Raw genomic sequence first — 21,934 nt, 5'->3', positions numbered from 1 at the left:
AAGTAGTTTGGGAACGGATTCTAGTCACACTAAAGTCAATGGCAAAACTCTTAAATACACATGAAAGAAATGTTAAGAAAAAAGTAATTTGGTATTTTCTTTACAGCTTCTAATTTTTTTAAGCCAACTACAATACACTGGGGTTAACTCACAGTACAATCAGCCAACTGCCTTCTGCCCAAGTAAATGTATGTATATAGAAGAGAAAGATGTTGCATAACACAAAGTAAAGGAACAAACTGTATGGTTACTGAAATCCCATTTACAAAACCTTTCTGAAATGTTATGCTTTGGTCTGAAGACATCATCAATACTAGGTAAAATTATTAATTTTAAAACGTTATAAGAACTAGGGGCATGTTGTTTTTAATCAAAAATACTAAGACGTAAAACCTAGGAAATATTAGGGCCATATATACATACGTATTGTGTGTGTGAGAGTGAGAGTGTGAGAGTGAGAGAGAAGAAGCTTAATATCAAAGCCAATAGATCATCTTTGCATATAATGAAAATATAATACAATGAGATATATAAGAGGTAAACTAAACAAGTGCCAGTTCTCTCCTGAAAGAAAAGAAATGGAAAAGTCAGCATCTATAACAGTATCTGAATCAAAATCAGAATAAAAGTTCAGTTATTATTAAAATGTGTTTTTTAAAAACCATAATACTTCTGAATGGAAGCAAAGCTGTGCCTGCAAATTCACAGGCTTGGGACCAGACGCTGAACTCCGAGATGGGTGAAATTTTCTATTGGGCTAAGCCAAAATACTGGGTCTCCTGAAGGCAAAGACAAATCAGCAGCTTATTCCAAAAGCTCCCTCTGCTGAACAACTGCTGCAAATAGAGTTGAGAAGTTTAAACAGGTGGGGGAGGAAAGGGCGGGGAGTAAAGCTAAACAGTGTTAAGACTAAAATTTTACTGACCTCAAATAACAGAATTTAAATCATAGAATTAAGGCCTGCTCCTTACACAGGGTAAAACTCAGACTGTCATCAAATCGGATTTGCCCACCAAAGATGTAAAAGACACAGTAAATCATCCAGGATCAGCCCCCTTGCCATAACAGGATTGCTCCCCACAGACTACTCACATTTCTTCATAACTTTGTGCCACTTCGTCTCCCTGTATTTAAAGGGACACTTTCCAATACATTTTTTAAAATGTTATTCTCCATTATTTATAATATCTTCCTAGTGATGCTCATTTTATCCTCCTTTCTTTGGTAAATATTTCTTTTGTCCCCGGCACCACTTATATCGCTAAAGGAGCCTTACCATTACAACAATTTAAAAAACATATATTTAAAATAACTAGATTGTGTGCACATACATGCGCACACACAAATAAATAATATTTGTTGGCCATGTTGTAATTTAACAAGAAAAAAATCATACCAGATTTTAAGATACAATAAAAAAATTTTAATTTCTGCATGTCCTTATTTTTGCAACCTTATGCTGCATGCATACTAATGCAACACCACTGCTGATGCAATAAACATTGAGAATAGTGCTTGATAAGTGCTTTAGAGTCAGAGATCATAACTCACAGAATAGTTATTGCTATTTCTATAATTTTCAAGGGGAAAATAATAGATTTTTAACTTATTGTTGATATTCAGAATCTGGAAGACATCTCCTTCCTGGTTTAATAAATGTTGCCTAACACAATAACGGGTGGGCCAAGGGGATTGCTACGAAATATTAGAGAAGGGACTTTCTTTGTTAGTCAGCTTTTTTGTTGTGCTGCAGCAGTGTTAAAAATTCCCCAGTGAAATGAGTGCATTTCTAACATACCCAGAGGTCACAGCCCTATCAATTTAAAAGGAGTGGAATGTGATAAAATATTATAGTTGTTTGCAGAAGGTTAGTAAATACTTTTCAAAGGAAACAGATCCTTAAAATAAATTAGAGTCAACTTTTGTAAAGTAAGCTAATCTTAATAGGTAATAAAGCCACCCCATCCTGAAAAGACTTATACATGGACTTAACATCTCACCCTTGGGACTACTCAGAGACATACAATTAGGCATGAAAGTCTCTAAGATCAGGGCCTAAATGAAAATTGCACATGAAAATGGTCTGAAACCAGAAGTCACCAGGAGAGGGGGCAAATTTTTTGGGTTTAAGAAATAGCAGGAATACGTGTTTATTGGGGGGTAGGGGGCATTGTATCCCTCCTGATATGAGCATCTATGTTGCAAGTTTCAGTACGGAGACAATGTTCATCCCAAGTATAAAAATCATGGACAGGGTGGATTTGGAAAGTAACTGAACAGCATCTAAATTAATCTCATTGACGGCAAAATCCCCAAATGTTTTCAAAGAGTGAAAAGAAAAGTTAAATTACAAACTACATGCTATGTGTACATAAGGCTTAAGAACATACTCTCCTCTCCCCACTCCCACAATACTGTACACTAATCCAACAGCATTAACTCCTACATCCATGCAGAGCCCCACTGAAGTCAATGGCATTTGGTACCAGACCAACAGCCCAAGATAGCGAATCCCAATGAAGAAATGTGGTCTTTTTTATTATTTGGCATCAGATAGGAAATATGCTACAGGCAGAGGAAAAATATTTTATAGTAAAGACAGGTGGCTGAAAAAAAATTAATAAAATGTCTGAAAATAAAATGCCTGATACACAGACAACTGCCTTGAATTTGCATGTATTTACTCATTGAACTAGAACTAGATGGTCATATTGAGCACCATATTTAGCCTGTATTCTACAGTAAATAAACCCTTTTGACTTAACAGGATATCCTATAAAAATGCAGACAGGCACACATTTATAGTTAGAGATTTCTTCACCAGCTGCTTCAGAACTGCGTCATCACCATGTGCTCCAAGGAGCTCCAGTGCTGCATAAACCGTTCATCTGAAGGGTGACATACAAGTATGCATTTTTCCATGATTTCCCAGCAAGGGTTTCAAATTAATGCAGGCAATGCTCATTAAGGCTGCCTGGACTTCTGATACATACGGCAGTCAGAAAAAGAATTATGATTAGCCCTCCAATCCTACTTACACATTGCCAAAACCAATGGCCAGTCAAGCAGACTTCCCCCCCCCCCCCCCACACACACACCTGACTTCCACACATTGATTTCATCATCACAACTACACAGAAACAGTCCTCAAAAGGCACGCACTGGTACAGTCTCATTTCCTGTCAACAAACTGATTGAGAATGAAGGCAGTCAAAATTAAGAGTTTGAGAGAGAGTGCACGCGTGCCTTACCCTCACCACAAATTCCCAGAACTCCAAACTAAAAGAGGGGGTAAGAGAAATCTGGCAGCTTCATTACTGCCTGAGAATTTTAAATCATTTGTAATGTTGGGAAAATAAAATGAGTTTGTTTTTAAATATGAAATAGGATTAATGTTTGTACAGTACTCTGAAAAATGTAAAGCAGTAGCTAAGTACTAAGCATTACTATCAGTTTGCGAGTCATTCTTTCTGTGTATGGATTAATTTTTTTGTCAAATCTTCTTTAACCCACTTTCTACACATTTACAATAATCTCTTAAAGCATAGCACTTATTTTTTTTAAATAACTTGGAGCCAGCCTTACTTACTGCCACCCTTATTCCCACTGAAGTGTAAATAAGTCTGCAGGTAGCCCGTTGGTTTCAGAGAGCATGAGTATGCAGGTCTTTACTCATAACATAAATTCCCTGCATTCCAAAGTATGCCAGGTGAAACTATTTATATATTAATGGCACTATTTAGTGTAAGACAGACAGATTCTAGGCTTCAATAGTAGTGAAAGATCCATTTCCCATGTACATTCTGAAGTGAAAGATTCCTAGAATACAGGTGTATTTTATATTGCATCAAGGTCTTAAAATTAACCACTGCTATCTGATTGACAACCAAAGCAGCATATATGCTGCTCAACATATGGGATTCTGTGAAAGGGTGCACTGGCACCATGACAAACAAGGGGTTAACCTCAGTTCACATTCCTCCTCCCAGCTCCTGGAGCCTGATCCAATGCCCATTTAAATTAGTGGGAGTCTGATTTCAATGGGTGTTCCATCTGGCCATCTTTGCACAGATGCCCAAAGAAAGAGCTGTAAGAGTGGCTGCTTGGGTGAAGGTGGGAAGGAAAGTAATGCATTTGGGAAGGTATGGCTCCATACCCAGCATCAGATAAGTGAGTTGAACCTCAAGCTGAGGAGTTTACTTTATGTGATAGGGTATGTGCAGGTGATGCCCAAAACCATGGTTTAAAATAAATTTAACATCCCTGTTATATTTATAAGCACTACCTTTGGAGAAAAAGAAGGTTGCGGACACCAACATTTCCCCTCCCCCCGCCCCGCACTGCCAAGACATTGCAGGCTGTACTTGTTTGACACATCTAGCCCATTGTACAGCACCATGTACTTTTGGCGTTCTACTGTGTAAGTGATATGTTTATTATTTATTATTTATCTCCCTCTCAAATAAATAGACATTCACTTCCAAGGCTAAATAACTAGTTTTAAAAAAGGAAGCCATTTTTGAGATATCATCTGCTATTTATTTTTTCACTTCTTAAACTTAAAAAGTTGAACAGATTTTTTAAAATTTAAAAAGAAATATCCCCCCAAAATGAGATGTTAAAGATTCAGCTCACGAATGAAATTTGTAAACAAGCATTCATAATGAAAACACAGACAGACCCTTAGTCCTAGAGGTGTTTGCAGGATTGATGTAAAAATGAGTAGTTTTGCAGAATACAGCATGTAACATTTCGACTCAGAAACTTATTGAAGCCCTGATCCTGAAATTGATCAGGTTCAGCAGTTTGCCTGCACAGAACTCTGTCGACTTCAATGGGGCTTGGTGCAGGAGCTCTGAACAAAGTCAAGTTGCAGAATCAGGACCATAATGTAGTAGATAAGAAGGTGGAAGACGAGGATTGCTCAATGAAAGTAAATTCTAAGAAATCAAAAGAAAGCTTCACCAGTGTCTTTTGGATTAACTGCTTAAAATCAACCCAAGAACCTACTTATTCCCTCAAAATAATGCTTTAAGCACCTAAAGAATGATGTAAGAAAGATGAAGTTCCTGTTTCCTCTTATCTGGTTTAAATACAGTATCCTGAAGCTGCCACATAACTTGAAGGCCAAACTCTACTACATTTTTTTTAAATCAGTAAGAGGACTATATCATGCTTAACTGATTTCAGCAACAGCGACTATGCTGTTCAACTTTCCAGAAAAATGACTGAACAATGACTGCTTACTATTCTGCATACAAAGGGCCAATGCTGCTCCCACAGAAGACAGTGCTGCAACTGACTTCAAAGAAAACAGATTTAGGACCACAGTAAATTATATGTGCAGTAGGCTGATAATAGAAAGCATAACACCACTCACGTGACAAAAAAGTAAACCTGAAAAGAAAAAAACAACCATGGTTAAGTAATAACAAAATAAATACCACCACCTAGCATTTATAAGAATTCCATACAAACATTAACAAATTAACCCTCATAATGAAACCACAAGGTAGATACATATTTCTGTATCCATTTTACAGGTGGTGGGAGAATTTAAGTGACTTGCCCAAGATACAGAAGTGTCTGTGTCAGAACGGAGATTAGAAGTCAGCAGTTCCTGGTCTTGGATCTGTGCTCAGACCCACAGAGGACACCTCTCTGACAAATCAAATGAGGTTTAAGAGACTAATCTAAATTCACAAACCATGGGCCTAATCCTTCTCAATTTACTCACATGAATAGTCCTACTGAAGATAATAGGGGTAAAGTGAGCAGGATTTGGCCAAATAAGTACGGAGCACCACAAAGTCAGCCTTTTTGGAAGGAGAGGAGAGTGGCAGCCCAAGGGACACCCGGGATATTGCAGAACAGTGTAAGGGCACTCCAGGAGAACCCCCTACTCTGACAAGACGTACCATGGAACTTAATGTTTATGCAGAGCAGGCATGGCACTAAAGTCTTGCAGTAAAACATGGAATTCAACTTATCTACCCGTGAAGTATCAACTGGTGAGCTGACCATGCCAGGTTTTGAACGCTGACTATGACGGATTTCAAGGAGAATGTAATGCTTAGGTCACTCTCAAGTAGATCCACTGGGACTGCACTGCTGGGAAGCCAGGAAGAAGTTGGAGAGGGCTGCCATGGGCAAGGGTAGCATCTCAGCACAGATGAACCTGAACTCATGGAGATAACCAGGTTAGGGGACAGATCCCACAGCTTTACCATATGAACCCCTCCACCCAATAGCATGCTGAGGAGTAATATCTACATGGGAATCACCACTGAGATTTCTATGGGGAAAGTTTCCCACAGTTTTTCATGGTGAGGGTGGAGGGAGACAATCTGGCCCATTGTATGTACCATATAATATTAGACAAGACCTACATAAAGGTCTAGTCTTTTTACCAAAAAAGTTATAATAAAAATCGAAAGGTATGAGCTTTAAAAATCTTCCAGTAAAAGAAGTAATTTGAGATTCTGTCATTTCCAGGAACTATAAGGAAATAATTTAACATTGACACAAATGTAAAACTCATTGACATAACAAAATAGTTGGTATCAAAAAATTAATATCTGCTCAAACAGACCAGGATTCTGAACTTCTCTATAAGCTACTGAGGTAAAGGGTTCCTGAAATACCAAAGCCCCCTGCCAGCACACTCCCACACAAAAATCACTCCGCTCACATAGTCTGAAAGATTTTATTGAGTCTGACATTTCTGTCAGGGCTTTGTAGGGGTAAACTGTCAGCAAGAAGCACCTGCCAAGTCAGTCTTTTCAGTCCAACTGCCATGATCGTAATTAACTGTCACACTGTTTTATTTCCTTCCCTCACAAATTTTGATGAAATATGGCTTTGGCAGTTCCACGTTTTCCACAGTATTAAAAGAAAATTCTACTCCAATAGCATTAGCAGCTAATAAACAAATAAATAAATAATGGCAATATCTTCCCAGAGAATAGTAATTTTTCACAATGAAAATTAAGGTATTTGCCAAGAAAAATGGCTTTTAAAATAGGTAAGACCCTTATTTTACAGTTGAGCCTTTTTTCTTAAACACTGATACGACTTCAAGAAACATCTCCAGATCTTGAGTAAAATTACTGGCCTTGCAAACATAGGTCATCACATTCATGCAAGCAATACAATATGGTTATAACTGACACTTCTGTTTCCTATAGCACCTTTCATTTAAGGATTTCAACATAGTTTACATGCATCCATTCATTATCCCTTCAAGGTAAACATTACTACCATTTTAGAAATGGGGAAACTGTGCTACAGAGATGTTAAGTGATCCCACCCCACACACAGCAGATCAGGTATCCCACAAAGAAGATGGATAGCAAAAATGTGTGTAATTATTACTGAAACACTGATTATCTTTTAGAAATATTGAGCCAAATTCATATCTGGCATATGCAGGCACAACTCCACTCAAGTTTGTCAATTAGGCCAACAGTGAAGTCAGACCACTGTTTATATATTAATGGGATGAACTCTATAGAAAAGCCTATAACTGATAGTTTGTAAAGTTAATTGCAAGTTAAGCTATTTCAAATTTTGGCCAATCTAAAAATAGTGTATGACTAAAAAAGTGTTAAAATAAGAAATCTTCCTTCAAAGCAGGGAATTGCTTTGGCTGTAGTGGTGATGTCACAAAGCTACAAAGGAGGATCATAACGCTAACCCTTCTCCTGCTCACCCACTGCACCCTATGTTTGGACACTATTTACACTGTTGCCATATGTTTTCCACCCAACTATACTCAGGCAGTACCCACTGTAATGCATCCTTGTCCTCCCTCTCTCCCACGACTGCAGACCATTCAAAAGGAGAGAACCTGGGCAAGTCATGTAATCCAGGGCTTGGGTTAAATTTTTGGCTTCATGAACGTCTGTGTACATATGCATCTTCTCCATTTACACCAACCTCTCATCAGTTACTTGGAGGAGTTAGCCAGGAAAAGGGGAAGGAAACCATGCATTAGAGTGTTTGAAATGGGGTTGTAGAAGGATACAATCATGAAAAATAATAAGGCCTTGCAAAAATGCATGTTACTCTTCAGAATTTAACTTACAAGGAAAGGGAAGTCAGAGCTACACCCTCCCTAATTCAGTGTTGTGTTTCAATTTCTGAGAGTTATCCCAACTATGCAGGCCCACTCTGCTCAATGAGCTGGTACAGAATGGGTCCTGTGAGCTGTTCTCCACTGGCTCAGTCTGCTCTCATATTCGAGCAGGCAGAGCTCCCTCTCATTATGGGCTGCTAACCTTCCCTCCATCCATTCTCCTCCTAGTGAGAAACAGTGTAAGAGCCCTGCAACCACTCGCTCTCTCCTGCACCCCCCACCCCAATGTGGGGAGAGGGAAAGTGGAAAGAGCACCTGGCAGTCACTCACTCCTTCTGTTCCTGGACAGAAGCTGTCTTGCCTATGCTTGCTCTCTCTCAGAGACTGTGAACAACTTTGCCTCTTGTTTCCCTGGCCTGGAGAAGAAGACTGTGCTCCCTACAGCCTTCCTATGCCCCAGAGAGATCTGGGAACCAGATTTCTCCCAGCACTCCTCTCTCAGCCTGGACCTTTCTCCCCACCTCAGCTCAATCACAAAAGATATTATAAGGACAATGAGTGGAGAAATAAGAGACATATACAGGACTGATTTTGCTGGGAGCAGAGCAGAGAGAAATATACAGCATGGATTTGGTGGGGGGAGTGTGTGTGGGGGAAGATACCAAATGCATTTTGCAGGGAGGGAGAAAACAGACTAGATTGGGATGTGTTTGTGTCTTGGCGGGGGGCAGTTCACCAAGTGTGGTTAGGGGAAAAGAGTGGATTGGAGTAGTGTGTGATTGGGAAGACAGCTAGTGAAGTGAGGTGGTGCTTAGTGGACATCTATGCATGTGAAAGAGGAGTGGATATGGGTCAGGATGATATGTTTGGGGAGAAGGAGAAAGTACATGAGAAGAGACAAAACATTGATTCTAACGGGCTGAAGGCAGAAAAAGAAAAGGGAAGGACAGAGAACAAATCAGAAAGGAAAAGTAGCGTGACAGCATGAGGAAGGAAAGGGAGATTAGGAACAGGGAAGAGGAGAATTGCCAGGGAATACAAGAAAGACTGAGGGAAAGATAAGGGAAAGAACACCATGTACGGAAAAAAGTTTAATTCTAAAAGTTACATTAAAATATAAAACCCATTATGTCTCTGTGTACATATCACTGTATATACACATGCACACTTACAGAAACTATCCTTTTTAAGAATTACTTTGGAGTTGTATACACAAAGGCAATAGCTGGTTCCTGCAGAGCACAGTTTTTGCCTTTGAAATGATCCAGACTGCACCAAATAGTTAGAATTTCCTGCAGGAGGATACCCACAGACCTCCCTCCAATGGATCATACACACTGAATTCATAATTATTTAGGTGGTTGGCCAAAAGATATTACCCAGACCATTTATATCTCCTTGTCTACTCATGACAGTAGTTGCATGTGTATTGAGGGGAGGCTATAAACCTTGTTCTCCCATCTGTGCTGCAAATGCCTAGGCACAACAGGAAGATGCTAACACTTAGAATTCTGTTATTCTGTCTGCACTGCAGCTGTCTTAAAAGAAGAAACCTGATGCATAGTACATTTTCCATTTCCTTTCATTCCGTTTCCTCAGCATTTCTCCTTCTGTGCATTCCTGAAAGTTAATCAAGTTGAAAACTGTAATCAATCATGTCTACCATGGAAGCAACTAAAGTTTAATCTGGAAGTACTACAGACTAGAATGTGAATAACTAGTCTGGATTTCACTTTTAGAGCCATGTATTATATCAATATTTAAATACAATGCCAATGTACTTCCAGCTGGATTATAAACTAAGCCTAAAATATTTAATTGGTTCTAAATACAATTAGATCTCCTTTTTCTTCCAAAAGAAATACATTTATAAAAACTAAGGCCCTGAACCTGCAAGCACTAAAGCACATGCTTAACTACCCATGTGAGTAGTCCCACTGAAGTCAGTTAAACTACTCATGGGCTAAATGATTATCGGGTCAGGGCCTAGGAGTCCAATCCACTCACGTCAATAACACTCCTACTGCCTTCAAGAGAAAGGGGAGCTCAAATTACAGAGTTAAAAATATGCAGTCTGCTAAAATTAGAAGTGAAATTTACAGATAGAGTATTTAAAACTATTTAAGACATGGCATACATGATAGAGTATTTATGCTAGACAAGAGCCTTTAGCAGTTAACTTTACTGAGTACATAGAGGTGCAGCTTGTAAATATTGCTATTCCAAAGTAAACTCGTGCCCTGTTTTCTGAAGTTATTTAAAAAAAAAAAAAAAAAACACTTTAGCCCTTTACAAATCCTCATTAGGCCTGGAACCTTCGTTCTGCTAGAAATCTTGTTCAGAGGAGCCAACCTATTTCTCCAGCCACTCTTTCTAAATTGAAGCTAACAGCCAGAAATTCAAAGGCCCTGATTTTCCACAGCATCCGAATGCAGCTCAGATGTGCTGGAGAATGGCAGTGGCAGTGAATCAGTTGAGGTTCTCCCGATTCAGGGCTACCCACTCCCAGGGTAAGTTAAAGCAAGAGAGGTCCTGCTGCAACTTACGTTGCTAGCAGAACATCCCCTACAACAGCAGAGGTTCAAGTGTAGTTGAGCTCTGCTCTTCCACACCTCCTCTCCCCTCCACTACCAGGCTTCCTCCCATCCTTTTACACCAGTAATGGGACATGGGGGCAGATGAGGGGGTCTGTGCCATCTCCAGCAACTGTGTGCTAGTGGACATTCACCCTACACAGGAAGACTTCTCTGCTGGGAACCTTTTACCTATTTTAGGGCACTTTGCCCTGCACACATCCAGCTCACACATTTTAAGGCCAGAAGGTAGCATTTTGAGCTGACCTCTTGCATAATACAGGCCATAGATTTCACCCAGGGACTTCTGCAAGCCCAATAATTTGTGTTTGTGCTAAAGCATGGTCTTTCAGAAAGACAGCCAATTTTGGTTTAAAAGACAAGAGCTGTGTAAATCTTCTGTTATTAAAACCAGAGATGCCACACACTGGAAACAGAAGATTCCTCCAGGACAAAAAATGTCAAACCTGGACGCCTAAATTTAGGATTCTAAACCCATATTTTGGCATTTCAATAGAGTGCATGGTTTTATAGACGCTGAGCAACCCAAGCTCCCATTGAAATCTATAGGTTTGAAAACTGTGGCTTATAAATTTATAGATTTATCTTCCCACCGTGGTTTAGTCATTTTAATGTAGTCTATGCACAGAGGAGAGGGGGGAAAAACATGTCCCCCAAATATCATTGCTATATTACTCCTTGGATTGGCTGCTATTTAGGAAGTGCTGAGGTCTCCTTCTTCTCATCACCCCGCCCCTGCCCAAATAAACCTGCTAGCCTAATAACTATCTTAGCCTTTGATTTTATAATGCACAGCATTGATTTTTTTTTTTTTTTTTTAAGAAATTTAACAGTGTCTTTCACTCCAGCCTACAATACTTTATGTCTTATGTTACAAGATTTTGCAGCCAAGGGGAAAAAGTTTTCTTGCTTCAGAAAAGCAGGCAAAGGAACAAATAAGTCTATTGCCCAAAAATCCTAAAAATTTACACATATAAACAATAATCCATTTCCAAAGAACACAGATTTCTTAAATTCGGCAAACAGAGTGTCTGTGCTGCATTTACACAGAGCCATGTTCATTCATCACTTTCAAGTCTGATTACCAAGCCATTTCCTGTTGGCAACCTCTAATGGCCAGAAGAATTAGGTTTTACATAGTCCGGATACCAAGGAATAACAAGTACCCATAATTCTCTGCAGCTATGCACTTTGTTAAGAGTTTTAAGCTTTGAAAGGGGAAAGGATTACTTGGAACCAAACATTCCTTGCTCGCTGTTGTATCTGGACCAGTAATGTGTTTCTGACCTTAACGTCGTAGTCTTTTCTGCAAACAGTCATAACACCATTTTACAGACGCTAGAAAAAAACATAACTAGCTAATGGAACCTAGTGTTAGTCAGAACCATGGAATGATGGAAAACATCTATTATGTCATCTAGTCCTTCTCTCTGCCAGTGCTCTTGTTGTACATAAATTTGTGGTTTGTCCAGTTTTGTTTAATATGTGCCAAGCAATAACCTGCCACTACTTTCCCATGTGACTGTTCTACAGCATACGAGATCTCACTGTCAAAAAAATGTTTTTCAATAGAAAGTTTTCCCTTTCTTAATTTAATTTCATTATTCTATTCATAACCCCTTGTAATGTCCTGAGTAATTCCTCCCCAGCCTTGTTGTTTACACCCTTCACGTATTTATAGATTTCTCCTCCCCTTCATGTGTGTCTATGGATATATATTTAAAACTCAATCTCAATCCTTCCAGCGCCTAATTTTTTTGTTTTTCTCTCTACTTCCTTTGCATTTGTTCATTAGTATATTTTGTAAAGGTAATGCAGTCTTAATAAGGAGCATTCTACAGCACTCTGCTGTAATATTAAACAATTACCAAGAACCACAGTCGGGAGCGAATGCTAGATTGCTAATCCAGAATCCCATAATTTAATACACAATGTGCAAATCACTGAGATGCAGTAACACTGCAGTACTATGTATCTTAATTTGGGCAATCATATTTATGTGAGGCATTGTCTAATAGTCTCAACAAAGGGATAGAAGGCAGGAACTTCTAAATTTTAATCCCGGTTCTAATAGTGCTTCTTGCTTTTGGGCCTTAGTCACGTCAGTCGTTCTGCCTGAATTTTCTCATCTATAAATTGGGGAGAACACTAATTAGTTGTATTGTGAGGATTAGTTAGAAAATCTTAAGTATTATTCCATTTGTGGATACTATTTTTAACTATTCAAAAAACTACCTTAACAGTTTATGATTCCCTATGTCTGTTTATGGAGATATACTTCTGCCACAGAGATGTCTCCCAGAACCAGAAGAGGTTACCTGCCTCAAAGCTCCTTGGATCTGGCTCATTTTCTGGTCAAATGGAGTCAACAAATAAGACTATTTGTAAACAGAATTTAAAAAGAGGGGAAAAAATCCTTACAAAAATTGTATCATAGTACTTTGTACTGCCGAGATAGAGAAAAACAATTCAACTCACTGAGAGAAGAGGGGGACAACATAAACAGGTGTTTCCTTCAGTATGGTTAGTAATAGTACAGGAAATGGATCTCCAGAGGCTGCAAATCGTTAGCATCTCCAATGCATTTGCAAATTCCTACTGTGCAAAATCAGCCTGTAAAAACAGGCTATTTCTAATAAGTGCCTTGTCTGGTTTCCTACATTGTTTAATTTCAGATGAATTTTATGAGAACTCTGCTACATATTTTACCTCCCATCTGCTTCAGATTTGACAATGAAATATTTGTGTGTCCCACCCTGTTCTTTTTAAAGCTCCAAAAACAGATGTCTCCAATATAACATGACTACAGCAGGTCATACCACATATTTCAGCAAGTTGTCCCAGGGCGATTTTTTCCCCTGCAGGTAAGAGAAGTTGGGTTATTTACCCCCTAAAAGAATCCAGAAAACCTCAGAGCCTCAGGGCGTAGACTGAAAAGGCTGGTTAAAAAATTACTGTGCTTTATTCTTCAAAAAAAAGTTTCTTCTTGCTGAAGTAGATTTTCTAATCATTAAATACATTAACAATTCTATAATGGGTAGATTTGTTATTTTGGCTTTCTTCCAAGACACATTTTTTGCTACATCTATTGTGATAAGAAGGCTGGTGATTCTAATGATTTACTAGGGTACTGTTAACATTTCTAGAAAGTTTACAAATTTTCTAGTTGCAGAAATTATATATTGAGAGGGAGACTGATGGGGAAGCCTTGTACCATGTGCCAACTTTTGAAATTTCAGGAGAAAATAAGGATTTATTTGTAAATGATTTTAGAATATAGCTGTATTCAACACAAGTTACTACCACACACTAAACAATGTATTGAAACGGATGAAGAGTCCCACTGACATCTTTTATCCCTGTCTTCCCATTTTGCTGGTATCCTCTACAGAAACTGGTATGGATACAGAGCCTGCTACTTCTCTCACCGAAGTCAAACTCTTAGGTTATGTCTACCTAGAGAGCCTATGCCAGTATAGCTATGCTGGCAGAGTCCCTTGAGTAGATACAGCTTATGCTAACAGAAAGGAGTTTTTCTGCAGGTGTAGGAACACTACCTCCCTGAACAATGTTACCTATGCTGACAGAAACCCTCTTCTGTCAGCATGGCTGCATCTACTCTGGGGGCTTTGTCGATACTAATGTCACTAGAGGTGGGTGTTTTCCCCCCCCACACACACACACACTCCTGACCAACATTGCTGTGCTGGTAAAAGTTTTAAGTGTAAACTAGGCCTTATTGGCAACACTTGGGGCTAGAATGGCCATAATAAAAGTACCTCCCAGTAAGTTAATTGGATTTGTATGAATGAGGAGAAGGTAACATGCAACAAGTACCACACATGCTACTAATGAGAAGAAATTGTTTTAAAAAATTTAAACCATAGCACATCTAATTGCACAAGCTTAAGTTATAAGAGGAAGTAGGTACATTTGAAAAAAATATACTATTTCTACTGAAATAAGGAAGTAAATTACACCAGCTGAAAACTTCTACCCTTCTTTAGCAGGACAAACTTCTGAACTCTCTTTGGTTTAGTGCAATTAATGGAACCCAGAGATTAGCAATGGACAAGACCTGTTACTAAACAGCAGGTAGTCCAGATCCCTGCCATTGAAGGGAACTGAAGGATATGGAGTTGGTCTGTAGAATCTTTATTACTGGTAATGATGTGAGAAAAGAAGAAACCACCACCTTGCCTTCAGATGCCAGGTTGAGTACGCTGGACTGGCAGTGATGAAAGAACTCCTTTTACTTGAAAAGGGTACACATATGATATGGAATTATAGAAAGACAAACCTGGGATCTCAACAAATCCATTTCTAAAGTCACTTATCAGAACAGAAATGAACGTTGAGTATTTTTGTAAAAGTATTCCTTACCTCCCTCTTTCAACTGCCAAGGCATCTATTTCATCAAAGAAAAGAATGGAAGGTGACACAGCTCTGGCTTTCCTGAAGATCTAGAGAAACAACAATAAAATAGTTTACTGGGGTGTGGGGGAATTGCTGGACAAAAGTCATGCATTCAAACACCCTATTCTAACTCCAAAAGCTAACGGGCCAAGAATAACATCTTGTAGCCGTTTTTTTAAAAGTGGACTTACTTTGGAGCTAAGTTATATCATATTATATAATGCAGCTTCAATAGCAACTTTCACTGTAAGCCTGATTTTGACACACCCCACTAACTTTCTAAAAGCAAAAAGCAAATAAAAACACAAAAGAAAGCAAACAAAAAACCCAAAATCAAAAAAATTTAATTTCTCCTCAAAATCCCTGGTCAAAGGGAGAGTGGGTTTTTTGGTTTGGTTAGGGTTTTTTTTTTTTTTGAAAGCTTAAGGTTAACCAAACAATCTCTCCTATGTTATTATTAACATAGGAGAGATTGAAAAATGAGCATAGATCCAGCACAACATGCAATGGGCCCTGACTTGCAACTAGCATCTTCTTACCTCTCTCACTGCTCGTTCAGATTCACCAACATATTTATTCATCAATTCAGGTCCCTGCACAAAGAGAAGAAAACAGTTTTTTAAAATTATCATTCTAACTTCATTTATTGATATGTCGCTATCAATATCTTCTTACACAGCATTTTGTGCATAAAACACTAAATCACTACTTGCAAAAGTTTTATTCCTTTGTAGAGTCGCCTCTGCACACTAAAAGTTTCCCTTCGTTAGTCCCATTACTGAAATCACAGATGACTGTGTGTTTGTAGGTCAGGTTATAGTGACATTTATTCTCATTTAGAAGCTGCGTGAAGATTTTGGCTTAGCATCATAATTCCTACATTTCAGTTTTATGAGGAACAGAAGCATTTAAAAAAAATTAAAGTACAGTTTACTGATCACGAAGGCTACTTGACTGACAGCATTGCAGGGACCCCAATTCAGCAGAAAAGCACTTGCGCATGTGTTAATTAACTGTCTCTTTTTAACAAAACTCCTAAGCATGGGATTAACTTTAAATACGTGCTTAAGTGGTTTGCTGAACCAGAGCAGGAAGAGGAAATTGCCACCTATTGCCCCACCAACACACCTGAAACATAACCGGGAGGTACTAGATCATACATTATGGTGAGAAAGTAGTTCAGAATCCAAGTCCATTCATTCTTTTACCTCTCTGCTAAAACTGCCAAATGTGCTAGTGCTTTTTGTAATGTGGAGTCTTGGCCCCTAGGGACTGAACTGAGACCACAAAGTCAATGTTTGTATTTTAAACAAATACTTACAATTATGAAAACAAACTAACAAGGAAGAACTCTCAATGCCTTCTGTGTCTTGCTATTTACTGTAAACCATATTGTTAAAGATAACACTTCTTAATGGGACTAAGCATTTCATGGGATTGGTAATAAATCATTGATTTAAATCTGGTCTATGTCAACAACAATTTACAGTCATGACCATCTGATGGCTGCTTGCTGTTCTGTGTGAAATGAGTTGATGGCTGCAGTCCAGTTTCTAGTGAACAGGTGTTCTCATCACAATTCTGCCAGTACAAATAGCATTCTTCACAACTCTACACAGAGAAGCCAATGGGTGTGGAAACTGAGCTACCTTTTCATGCCCATATGTTATGAGTGCCTTCAGGTTACGCTTGAGTCACAGTGGCAGGGCAATATGGAACAGCTTTCTTTAAACAATAGTCTTTCTAGCATTAATTTGTACTGAAAGACATGTTTTTATATATTTGCAGTAATGGTGCAGCTGTTACATTCTTTCTCTGAGTGGAACAGTCTGGAATTAGTACATATCAATATAAGATGGGTTTACTACTATAAAATAGAACATGTGACACTTTTCCAATCTTCTCCACTCTCACTTTCAGGCTTGTGATAGCATCTACTGAACTGAACATATATTGTAGTTGGTTCCATTCTAAAGGATCAGTGGGAGTTACTGCATGCGTATGGAGAGAGGTACAGACCGCCTTAAAACTGAAGCAATATACTGTTTATGTGACAAATTAAAAACACACAGTTTCTGGTAGTGCAATTTCTGAAAATAGTTCATGACACAAAGTAGAAGGTGGGATGAATGCATACTCAGACCTCTCTGTATAACACATTAGGCCTAACTATGTTAACACATCAGCTTGGTAGGAGAGTAGAAGGTGCCATGCCAGCAGGAAATAGAAACAATGCTTCCCCAATTCAACTCCCTTTAAATGACTGCTGTGATAGGCACAAGTCAAAATGTCACCTGGACGCTTTGCAGGATTTCAACCATTTCAAAAATTATATTTTCATGCAGGTATTCAGCAGTCTCAAATTTCCCAGTCACGTAACTGATGAAGAGCTCAGGATTCCTCTATCCCAGAGAAGAAAAAGACAGAACAAAAACGGGCCTTCCCCTATTCATTGTAAATACCAAGAAAAAGAAGCATGCAGCAGTCTGTGCAGAACAGGCTTGTAGCTCAAGGAGACAGTATCTAGCTGCTCTGGGCCTCAGCTATCCATCATGATCATTTGCAGATGAGGAATCTGATAATGTGGGTCCAAGAAGTCCTTAAATAACTAGAAAGGCAGTTTTCTCTTTCTGGCCTGCTTTTTTGTTTAAACCAAGCCGATACACTGAAAAACCTCATCAGATTCTTTCCAGGACTAGAGATTTCTTTTCCATAATTTTTTCCTTGGAGTGGTGAACGCAGTCCATCAAACACTCATTCACAGAAGTAATCTTCATTCACATCAGCAGTCTCATTGAAGCCAACAGGGCTACTGACATCAGTGGCATTACCGGATTCTATTATAGTATGCATCAAAATTACAGACAATATCAAATTGTCAGAGTATTCCTTTTCATGTCTCTGACTGGGAAAAAAGGTATTTAAAAACAAAAATTTCTACCTCTGAACTCTGCTGTACAATAGCATTTCATGTGCTTGAAGATTATGTTTAAGTATTAAAAAAAAATCAAGACAAACACAAAGCAATAAATTTCTTCCACAGAGGAAGAAATGTTTTGAATTAGTGCTTTTTTAGTATACTTTGACATTCAACTTTCCCCCCCCCCCTTTTTCTATTTATCAAACAAAAACACAAGTTGACAGAGAAAATCAAAGGATGGAACTCTCTTTGCATTAACAGTCTATGCATCCTTTACAGAGTATTTCCATGCAAGCTGATCAAAAAGCTTGTGTAACTCATCTTTTAACAATGGCACCAAAATTACAATTCATGAGCAGGGCTTTTGTTGCAAGTAACATGGAACTCTACTATTATACATGGTGATGGGGAGTCCAGAATAGCAGTAAGAACACACCAAAAAGGAGACGCACTGGCATAAACTTCATCTTATCCACACTCCAAAGTCACACTCCTAAATCCATACCACAAAGACCAGAGCTTAAAGAAGCTAGGCATACAAACTGGACTTGGATTAGCTCTGACATGCAAGCTGGAGCTTTGCCCCCACCCTTTGTAAATGCAAATAAAGGAGTATTGAGTCTTTCCTCAGCTAAGATTGTTAACACCTCGTTGTTGGAGGGAGTTTCCCTCCAAAAAGTAATCATTAGACCATTAGCAACAAAGCCACCTCTTGACAGTTTTCACCCTTTTCTTGAAAGATGGTTAAGAAGACTATATTGCAGCAACTCTGCTGTCACTTAAGGCTCTTACATGTCTTCTATTCATTTCAGCTTTGCTTTAGACCTGGCTGCCACAGATTGCACAAATCTCATTGATTGATGGTCTCCTGACCACTGACCTATGTTAGGCAGTGTCCATGACATTTCTTTTAAATTGGCCAGCAGCCTTTGACCACTGACCACAAGGTTTTGTTAACAACTGTTAGAGTTTAGTGACTTACTCTATAAATAGTTACGTTCTGTTCTATGAAGGATGATCTTCCACATCATGGTAGGTGAAGAAACAGAACATACTCCTTCTGACCAATCTCCTGATGAATTTCAACATAAGCAAAGGATTTGGAGAAAGCAGTTTTCAGGGAACGAGAAGGAGTGGTATCAGAGCCATTCCAATGAGCAGAACATTTTGAGGTTGCTATCCAGCCTCAGAGCATGAATCCAGCCAATTCCGGGACACTGTTCACTGCTCAAATATCCATGAAGTGGTATTTATTCAGCCTCAGGATAGACAACAGTTTCCATGTAGGCTTTGTTTGATTAATATTCTGTTCTCACCAACCCCAAACCCTCCAATCATTTTCATTAAAAAAAGAAACATTCTTGCATTTGAAATATGATCAGAATTAGATCTTGGAAGATTAACGTCACAAAAGATAAAACCGCTTCATGCATGTAAAAAACAGGAGATAAGCTTGTATCATACAGTTATGATGTGGGTGCTTTAAGGAGTTTTTAAATGCAAGAACATCATCTGGAATAAGGAATCCTTGAAACAAAGACAAGTAGTATTTAAAAAACAAACAAACCGTATTTTATGGTCTGTTTGAGGATTTTACCTCCTAAAGGTGTTCGGGTAATTACCTTGACGTTAATATGAAATTTACTAGTAATAAATGTCTCCTTAACACATCTAACTTTATTGTTTTGATAGTCAGGAAAATGGAAAACTTGCAGAGCCAGATGGACATCTTTATATTGTAGTTCTGGGAACAATCGCATGAAGTGCCACACTGAACAGTGTTAAACTATGGAGTGTGGTTCATATAATGCGTACCACAATGGAACCACTGAGCTCATTTACACTAGATCCCCATGCAGGAACCTAATTGAGGTCCCTAGAATAGTATTTCTGAAATTGTGAGGCTTGGTCTTCCTGGGGAAGCTTTCACTTCTTCAGGGGAAAAGATGGTTTTTATTCTGCTTGAATACTAAGAGTAACTTCTCACTTTTTTAGGTTCTTCCAAAACCAGAACTTGGTGTCGAATAACCAATACTGAAAACTAAATATTCAATACATGGTTTCTTATTTGCAGAGTTCAAAGTAGAAATGGTCAACAGGTATGAAAATATAGGCACCCTTACTTGTCTACATAAGAGGAGGTGAAAGGGGGAGGAGGGTTTGCCATAATGGCTCCCAGTTCACCAACCCCCCCCCCCCCCCCACTAAAGTAATGGCAAGAAGGAACACCATTCAGAAAGAGGAGAGAGATGGGGCAGGATGCCAGTGGTTCAAAGGAAGAGTTCATTAAAAAGAGGTAAGGACTAGGTTGAGGTCCCATTGGGAAGTGATAGGCTGAATGGGCGGATATTTACAGAAAAGGCCCTTCCAGAATTGGGTGGGTAAAAGTCAAATTTCCTGCCACCGGAGGATGGAGAGCACTAATGGCATCTGTATGCACTCTGACAGAGCTGAGTGTGAGTCCTGAGGTTTTCAGATAGAGGAAATAGTCTAAGAGCAGGAGGATGCCAACAGCTTCAAGGGCAAGACCTTGCTGTTAGGCCCAGGAGGTGAAACATGCCAATTTGGCCTGATAGAATCGCCTCATGGAGTCCTTTCAGCTACTGGAGAGGATGTCTTGCACTGTCAACGAGTATTCTCGTGCTAATGCAGGTGTCCATCAAAAAATCATGCCATCAGGTGTAGTGTCCATAGATGTGGGTGCCTGAGTCTTCCGTTTTGTTGTGTCAGCATTTCCGGAAACGTCTGGAGCGGAAGTGGAGATTGTTTCGACATACAGAGAAAAAGAGGGAACCAGAATTGGCAAGGCCAGAACAGAGCAATCACAATGGCCGTTGTGCTCCTCCACCGGAGTTTGTAGAGGACTACCAGCGGGGGTGGGGGAAGGGAGCCATAGTTCGTCCAGTCTGACCAATCGACGACCAGAGCGTCACCCAATAAGTGGGCACCAAGTCCTCCCCTGTGGCAATATTGGGTGCTCTTGGTGTTGGTGTATGATGCAAAGAGGTCTCTGATTGGTGTACCCCAGCGACCAAAGATGTCCGCAACTATCATGTTGTGCAACTCCCATTCGTGGTCGGTTGCAAAGTTCCTGCTGAGAGAATCTGATCATATTCTGGGTGCCAGGCAGGTAGGCTGCTGACAAAAGGATATGATGTGTAATGCACCATTCCCAGAGGTTAATTGCCTCCATACGCAGTGCGGGGACCACGTGCCCCTTTGTTTAAATGTAGTATACTGTGGTGGTGTTATTGGACATGAGAGGGAAGTGGCAATAGTGGATAGCTGGTAAGAACATATGGCATGCCTAGCATACTGCCAGAACTTTCAGTATGTTTATGTGCATCCTGGCCTCTTGCATGGTCCAGGTGCCTTGTGGACTCCAATGTGAGCACCCCAGTCTGAAAGTGATGCATCTGTTATGACAGTCACGGTCGGCGAGGCTGGGAGGAAGGGCATCCTGGAGCAGACTTGTAGCGGGTTTGTCCACCACCAAAGAGAAGAGATGACCTGCAGAAGAACATTAAGCATGGTGTCCATGAGTTGGTACATTGGAGAATAGACCCTTTGCAGCCATAGCTGTAGACAGTGAAGGTGGAGGCGGGCGAAAGGCGTGACGTATGCGCATGCCGCCACGTGCCCTAGGATGGAAAGGCAGGGTCCTGGCCCAGACCAAAGGGTTAGAGGTTATCAGAACTATTTGGTCCAGTAGGCTCTGGAATCTGTTGTGTGGCAGAGAAGCTCATGCAGACGTTGCGACGATGGAAGCTCCTATGAATTCCAGGGACTGAGTAGGGTGCAAAGTTGATTTTTTGATGTTGATGCTCACTCCTAGGGAGGAGAGGAGTAGAAGAAGCTGGGACATCGATGCTCGAGCTCCCTCTTTGACCCATGCTGCAAGCAGCCAGTTATCCATGTATGGGAAGA

The 21,934-nt window shown here is 39.6% G+C and overlaps 1 protein-coding gene across 1 annotated transcript in view; it reads right to left on the bottom strand.

Annotated features, from left to right (window-relative positions):
• The window catches only part of AFG2A (AFG2 AAA ATPase homolog A), a 303,993-nt gene that overhangs the window by 202,859 nt on the left and 79,200 nt on the right, over window positions 1–21,934 (bottom strand). The window contains exons 12-13 of the mRNA XM_065405034.1: window positions 15,627–15,680; window positions 15,055–15,134 (exon numbers count right to left, since the gene is read on the bottom strand). Of these exons, the coding sequence (XP_065261106.1) occupies window positions 15,055–15,134; window positions 15,627–15,680 (134 nt within the window). The remainder of the gene's footprint in view (window positions 1–15,054; window positions 15,135–15,626; window positions 15,681–21,934) is intronic.

Source organism: Emys orbicularis, chromosome 5 (assembly GCF_028017835.1).
Source record: "Emys orbicularis isolate rEmyOrb1 chromosome 5, rEmyOrb1.hap1, whole genome shotgun sequence".
Classification (NCBI taxonomy): Eukaryota; Metazoa; Chordata; order Testudines; family Emydidae; genus Emys; species Emys orbicularis.
This window is presented reverse-complemented; position numbering and strand designations above follow the sequence as displayed.